General features: G+C 58.2%; 1 protein-coding gene across 1 annotated transcript in view; it reads right to left on the minus strand.

The window, feature by feature from the left end:
* PPP2R4 (protein phosphatase 2A activator, regulatory subunit 4) overlaps positions 1–7,669 on the minus strand; it is a 32,017-nt gene that overhangs the window by 4,178 nt on the left and 20,170 nt on the right. Inside the window, exons 7-9 of the mRNA XM_010856810.1 lie at positions 6,746–6,870; positions 5,690–5,790; positions 1,272–1,379 (exon numbers count right to left, since the gene is read on the minus strand). Of these exons, the coding sequence (XP_010855112.1) occupies positions 1,272–1,379; positions 5,690–5,790; positions 6,746–6,870 (334 nt within the window). The remainder of the gene's footprint in view (positions 1–1,271; positions 1,380–5,689; positions 5,791–6,745; positions 6,871–7,669) is intronic.

Here is a 7,669-nt window from a genome sequence, read left to right on the forward strand (position 1 = left end):
CCAGAGCCCAGCCTATGGGGAGGTGGGGGGTGGGAGGGCCTGGAGGGGGCGGCAGCGGGGAGACCCCTTCAGCACCCACTGTGGGATTGGGGTGGGGAGGGGTCGAGAACAACAGGACACACAGAGGGCAGTGCCCTGGGGACTCTCCAGCAGGAGGGCCAGTGTGGAGGGCTGAGGGCCGGATGGAGCCTGCCCAGCCCCAGCAAAGGCTCCTCTCAGATTAGAGAGGTATGTGGGCTGGAACCTAAACACAGGATGTGAAGTCCAGAGGAAGAGGACCGGAGGGGGAGGAGGCGGAAGGGAGGGAGAGGGCCAGGCCTGGTCAGTCCCAGCACCTTTAACCCCTTCAGGGCGGCACAGAGGGATCCAGGCCACTGGAAGCGCTGGTACTCCCAGCCACACCCAGCGCCCTGTACCCTACCCTTCCTGCTCCTCTGCCTCTGCTGACGGCCCTGAGTGAGCTCTGGCTGTAAGGAGGCCACCTAGACAACCTTCCCCTTCCCTGGAGAGGGATGACCAAGGGTCGAGAGAGAAGCACCTCCAGAACAACACCTGAGACCACCAGCCGAAGGGTGAAAAGAGGGGAGTTGGGGACCCACTGCTGCGGGTGAGGGACTTCACGCCAGGCCCTCCCGGGTCAAGGTCAAGCAGTTCTAGGACTGGTCTGCCTAAGATGTGGAAGAGCTAGAGTAAAGAACAGGGTGGGAAGAAATGTCTCCTCCCTACTTGCCAGAGAAAAAGTCACGTCCTTGGAGGGGAGAAGGTTGCCAAGGAGGACGAGCAGAGGGGGCAGGAAAGGGGGTGGCCGCCCCCCAGCAGGGGGAGCTCCGGAGGCCCACACCTCTCCCTGCTGCTCTGACTGGAGAGCAGGGAGGACCCCAGAAGCGGTTATTAAAAATGTAGCCCTGGGCCTCCCCACAAGACCTCCCACCTGCCCAGCTATCAGACACACCAAGGTGGGAGAAACATCATTTTGGATGACGTCTCCAAAGGATAGAGCCTTTTCCCAAGCCTGTTTCCTTTATCGCGTCCCCACAGGACAGAGCTGAGAAGTGCCTCCAGCCATTTGACAAGTGGGAACAGAGACCCAGGAGCAGCAGGGTCTGGCCTCAGTCACAGGGCTTTTCTGGCTGCCCATCCCAAAGACAGAGATTCACAGGCCTCAGGTGTCAGAAGGGGCTGGCCCACAACTCAGAGCTGGACAGAGAGCAGAACAGTGGGGTGGGGGTGAGGGCGCCCAGAACCGAGAGTGCCAGCCAGTCCCCACTCACCTCGGCCTTATACATGCGGATGAGACCCTGGTTCACTTTGGACCAGGAGGGGACAGCGCTGATGTTCCACAGCTGGTTGGAGTGTTCTGCAAAGGGGCCTGTCTTCATCTGGAAAAGAAGAGTTCACAAGCTGGAGATGTGGGCCCTGGAGCCTACCACCTGCTCCCTGCAGCAAGGCTGCTCCAGCACACACATGTGTACACACACACAACATGTAAGCACATACACACACACATGTAAACACACAGACGTACATACAGACACACGCACACACACTCTCACGAAGACCAGGTGGCAGCAGGCACCTATGGGGTAGCAGTCGTGCAGGCAGGCGCATGTGTGCATATGCCCACGTGCACGCATACACACATGTGCCAGAGACAGGGTCTCTCTTGGCCTGCCACAGGGAGAGCTGGAAGAGCCTAGGGAAGGGTCGGTTTGGGAGAGGGCCTGGACCAAGCCCAAGCACCTGACTGCCTTCTTCATGGGAGGCGGAGGGAAGAAGGAAAAGAGGGGAAAAACACGGGTCACCTGCAGCAGATGCGGGAGGAACGTCTTTAGAAAGCCAGCCTGACCTGGCAGCCGAGTGGAGAAGGGATGGCAACCCCAGCAGCGAGAGGCAGGCAGGAGCAAGGACCGTACGGTCCCAGTCCCTCCTCTTGGAAGAAATCCTGCAGCAGGCCCAGTGGAGCCTCCATGATCTCAGAAACCAGCACTGAGACGAGGAAGCGTGTGCGCCTGAGTGCACCCCTCAGACAGCACAAGGCCAGCACATCTGTATTTATTAACAGGCAGTTCACAATCCCCTCCACACTGCCCCCTCCCCGGCTGATGCTGGGGGAAGGGACCCTGAGCACAGGCATCAAAAGAAAAAGTCTGAAAAGCAGAGGCTGAGCTGGTGAGAAAGCTGACTTGGACCTCGAGTAGGTGGAAGGTTCCAGAAGAGGCTATGTGTGGAGGCGGGGCTGGTGGAAAGCTGTTCCAGGGAGAAGGGATGGGGGTCCCTCAGCCCTCTCTCTGTATTGGGCATGAGTGCGGGTCCCAAGAGCACAAAGCCCTCACCCATGGCTGTGGACTCGCCTGGTGACCCACTCTCTCACTCCCCCAGTGAGGGCAACACTTACAAAACTGCAAGATCAAAGCTGAAAAAGCTGCCATTTTACTTAACCCTGTCATCTCCCTTCCCTGGCCCAAGTCCCCCTGCAAAAACCTGTCTCAACCCCCAGGTTCAGGAGCATGGACAATAGGCTCCTTCCCTGAGCAGTGAGGCCACGGCCCAAGGTCCCCACTGGGCTTCTCCTGGGCCGGTCCCTTCACCCAGACTTCCCCCTCCTCTCTCTAAGACTCCTTCCTCCAGGAAGGCAGCCAGGAGCCCCCAGCCTGCAGGCGCTGGTCCTCACCCTCAGAGCTTTGTTCTGGAGCCCCACTCCATCAGACTCCACCCCATCCTCCCCTCGCCCCGCCCCTTCCCCAGGCACCCTGCCCCACGGGAGTAGTGCCAGGCTCCAGCCCTCTCTTGCATACTTCCAGGCCCTGAGAAGCTCAGGGATCACTGGAGCTATAGAACCAGTCTCACTCTGGACTGAGCCCTGTGAGAAACCACCCAGGAGGCACCCTGCTGGCCTCTGTCACAGCTGCAGCTCCTCGAGTCTGCTCAGCAAGGGCTCTTCGGCCAAGGCTAGCAAAGGGGTGTGGGGAAACCAGAGGTTCTGCTTGCTGGGCCAGCCTTCCCTACTAGGGGCATGGGATGGTGAGCCAAAAGGCCTCTTTGGCACCCTTTCATAGCCAGGGGGAGGCCTGAGCCCTGAGGCCCCAGAGGTCCTAGCCCCCTCCCTGGAAAGGCCAAAGATGCTTTCTCTGCCCCACCCCCACTCCACCCTTCAGCCCTTTGGAAGGAGTCTCTGTAACTCTGGAAAGGAAGACAGATGAGGGGAAAAAGGAATGGGGTCGAGAAGACAGAAAAAAATTAGCTCATTCTAGCCACAAAGGGAGAAGAGAAAGCTAGAACGAGCAAGCAAGCTGCAGTCCCGCAGTGACCCCAGGGGAATTGTGTGAGTCAGAGCAGCCATATTGAGCAGGAAATTACTCACAGACGCTGCGTTCCTGCCTCTCCACTCCCAAGAGAATCGGCCTTTTGTAAATGGTTCCTCTGTCAGTAACTGAGGGGGGATGGGGGGGGGGGGGGGGGGGGGGAGGCTCTGCACAGCGCCTTCCTGTCAGCTCCTTCCCTTCCAGCTGAAATCTGATCCCTCCCTTCCCAAAACTCCAAATTTAGAAGCCAGATTGAAACTGAAATTCTTTTCCTGCCTGCCCTGGGCTCTTAAAGGCGCCAGAGCTGCATTTCCTGAGGTGGAGAAGCCTGCCCCGTGAGGGCCTTGTGTGGGAGGCCCAGGGCCACCAGGGCAGGTCCCAGGCTGGCCCGGTCTCCTTTCCAACTCTTGTCTGTTCAGTCTCCCAGTTGCGCCAGCCCTAGCGAATCCCTGGTTTTGCAGAGGCAACACTGCCCCCGTCCCAGCCATAGCACACAGGCCATGGCACACAGAGCTCCTTGCAGCCGTCAGTCAGGGCCTCCCTCACCACCACCGAGGGGCTGCGAAAGCCCTGTCTGGGTGCTGAGCCCAGACTCTGGAGAACTAGCACAATGTGTGCCCTCAACAGGAACCGCGCCAGCCGGCTCAGGGCGGGCCAAATGGGTGAGAGGGGCCCCTGCCAGCACTCTGAGCTCTGCGGCATGCCCCTGCTAGCATCCAGCACCTCCCACCACGCCCAAGCACCAGACCCAGGGTGAGAACCAGGCCTTGAACAGAGGGTGCAGAACAACCTAGAACTCGAGGGCCTGCCGGCCTCCTCCCAGTTCACGCCTCTACCTCGTCTATCATCAAAACCTCTGCTAAGTTCAGTGTGTCTTTAGCACCACCTAGCGGCCACTGTAGGATTTCCTCTAGCAGAAGACCTGCGTCCCAAATTTTGGGAAGGCTTTTGGGTTTTTATACATACCGAGCATAATCAAACAAATAAACAAAAATACAAAATTTTAACGTGGAGTCAATTCCCATATTCCCTGAGGCCCAGCCTGGTTTTCTACCTCGTTAGTTACTAATAGGGGCCCTGGGGCTTGGCCAGCCACCTGGGGGAGCCTAACCAGCTTAGCCTCTTAGAGGGGCCAGCGAAGCCACCCCTTCTCCCCGCCCAGCCCCAGGTGTCTCCGGGCTCTTCAGACCCTCCCGACCTAGTCTGGAGTCAGCAGCATGTGACTGGCTCTCAAGGCAGCCAGCCAGGCTGCCCTGGAGTCCTTCCGACCTTGGGGTGCCTACAGTGCTGAAGGCAGCAGATCTCAGGGAATGAAGCGGTGGCCACTCAGCCGTCAGAACAGGCTTCATTTGCTGACTTGGAAAAACGTGTCATTCCCCTCTGGCCTCTGGAGTTTGGCAGAGGCCTGAGCCGAATGCTGACCAGGAGAGCCTGCAGCTACGGCTGTTTAACCAGGCGGCCCTCTCTTCAGGGGACAGAATGGGCAGCAGAGAGAGCAGCCCCCACAGGGAGGGGGGATCCACGAGAGTGCCAGGGAGGTCGCTGGGGCCAGGGGAATGCTTGTAGGCATCAGGAAAGAGAATGTGGGCAGGACCTCTGCAGGAGGCAGAGCCAGGGCACCCCTTGGAAGTCTGTGGGGGTCAGGCACTAGGCAGGGAAGCTGAAAAGGCTTCTTGACAGGCCCCCAAAGCAGTGGGCCCCCACCTTTGATGCATAGTCACCTGGCTCATGTCCTGTGCTTAAATTCAGGGTCCTAGCGCATGTCCCCCAAGATTCTGATTCAGAAAGCTGTGGTGGGGCCCAAGACCGTGCATTTCAACAAGCTCCCCAGGCGACTCTGAGGAAGTGGTCCAAGGCCATACTGTGGGAGATCCTACTTTAGCGGGATAACAACACGCACCTAAATGATCCCTGCTGGGTGGCCTGAGGGTCCAGGCCTACTAACTTTCACTTCCAGCACTTCATGAGGCCTCTGTCCTCAGACCCCAACAGAGGTGTGAACCTTCAACAGAGATCTGCCTGGCTGCCCACTCTAGTCTCTCCAACTCCTACAAAGGCTCCATCACACACCCACACACACGTAGCTACAGACGCTGGGCCACTCAAGAGATGCTGACACCCACCCACCCTTCAGACCCGCCTCATCAGTCACCAAGTCCACCTAATGACCAGGTCTTAGTCCGTCAGCTCCAGTAGAAACTGATCTAGGGGAGGAGATCCTGGACAGCCAGAAGGTGGCTTTGCCTTTCAGAGAGGCCTAGCTGGGCCTCCTCTTCAATAACCTGCTTTAGGGGTGGCCCCGCCCCCTTCAGAGAGCAGCTCTGGCTCCTCAGGCCCTTTTGGCCCGGAGGCTGCCAGGGGCCCCTTCCTTACTCCTTTTCTCTCACCTCGGTGATAAACAGGATGCACTCCAGGAACATGTAGTCCTTGTGGTTCTCGTTCACGGCCTTCTCATCCACAAAGTGCCTGGGCTCCAGATATGGGTGGTCTGGAAGCAGCAAAGAGCCCCGAGGTTCAGAACCAGGCACTGGCACCACCGGGCCACAGCAAACCAGCCCCGTTAACACCCGCCTGAGGGCCCAAGATCTGCCCCTGTGCCCTCAACACTTGATCTCGCAGAAGCAGTAAACGGCCCTGTGTGTGTACTCTAGTGTAATGAGTACCAGCCTTGCTTCTTTCCAGCCATGCGGCTCAGTTTCCTCATCCATGCAGTGGGGATAAGATCACCCTATAAGGGCTGGGGGTGGGGAGGGTACCTAGCCATCAGCACCGGCCTAAAGCCCTCAGCATGGCACCTGCCCAGGTCAGTGTTGACGGTCTGCTGGCAAAGACCCTGCCCAGGGTCCTCGAGATGATCTCCCTGAAGCACCGAGAGCGGGCCTGACACAGGGCAAGGACTCAACAAAGCATCCTTTACTAATGTTATTTTTAAGGCAGTTAATTCTATATGCAAGTAGACATGGAACCCTAACCCACTCTGGCTTGCCCGTGGGAAAGTTGAGGGGAACCACCACCAGAGCAGGCTCGTAGTGGGTGGGCCTTGGACCAGCATCCGGGAGCAGCTCCCCAACGGCCCCCTGTGCACAGCTTGATAATAACAGTGGATGATGCTGGTCACTGAGTCAAAAGAACCCCTCATCTTCAACATAAAACCCTACAGCCGTGGCCAGGACTGGGGGTGTGTCTCACACCAGTCGATTGTGCGCCCAGCACGTGCCCTCAGCCCAGCCCGTGTCACTCCCATTATCTCGGTGGTGCGTGGCCTCCGCTTCCCTGGCCTGCCACGCTGCCGGCTGCAGCAGCAGGTCAGCAGCAAGCCGGCTCCATCAATAGCTGCTCTGATGCCTGCTTTACAAGCTGTCAGCGTGTGCCCTGGGAGGGAGGGGAAGGAAGGAAGGGAGGAAGGGGGGCTGGGGGTGGGGGTCCACGCCCCACTTCAGTACCTATCAGCTGTGAACTGCCCCAGATGAAGGGCAGAAACTGGAAGTCATCCAGGCCCCACACGCCCTGGCTGCCGGCCGGCTCCATTCGGTACGTCTTTTGGAGCTTCCTCATAACCTCAAGGTACCTGCACCGGAGGGCGGGGAAGGGCAGGCGGGTGGCAAAAAGCAGAAAGACAGTCTCAGCCCTTCAGCTAGTGGAGCAGAGGAGGCTAGAAAGAACCACCGAGGAGGGCAACAGGTCAATTAAAGCCTACGCGCCAAGTTACACATCAGCCGATACACTCAAAATAACGTAGCTTCATTTTTCTCTCTCACATTCAGCCTCCTCTGGCCCAGGAAACAGGCAACACACCAACTGGGGAAGGTTAGTGCCATCACCTCCTGACAATGTGAGAGCCCGGGCAGGAGCTGCAGCTTCTCACCCATTAGACTCCTTCAGGAACTGCCCTAGAGCTGCAGCTTCTGCAGCACCTGAGTGGGGCCCAGCGGGGACGTGTCAACGCCCTCGGGTGACTGAGACACGCCTATGCGCAGGGAGGTGGCCTGGGTGGCGAGAGGAACCGGTCAGAGCCTGCCTGCCTGCCTGCCTGGGTTCAGCTGGCCGTGACCTCAGTGAAGACACCTGATTTCTCTATGCCTCAGTTTCCTCATCTGTAAAATGAAAATGACAGTTGCTACTTCCTCGGGTGGTCATGAGAATTAAAAGACTTGCATGTAAGGTGCTTAGAAAGAACCTCTACGTGATAAACGCCACAGAAGCGTCAGCAGCCGTTAGGTAACTTTCCCTTCACTGAGTTTTACTTGAATCTGAAGCTCTCAGAAGGAGGAGTCTTGGACACCCTGTTCACAGTCATAGCTTGATTAGGACAGAACAAGAGAACCCACAGCCACTCAGGCGCTCCTGCCAGGCCCCTGTCCCCAGTC

Source organism: Bison bison, unplaced genomic scaffold, assembly GCF_000754665.1.
Source record: "Bison bison bison isolate TAMUID 2011002044 unplaced genomic scaffold, Bison_UMD1.0 scf7180017864375, whole genome shotgun sequence".
Taxonomy (NCBI): domain Eukaryota; kingdom Metazoa; phylum Chordata; class Mammalia; order Artiodactyla; family Bovidae; genus Bison; species Bison bison.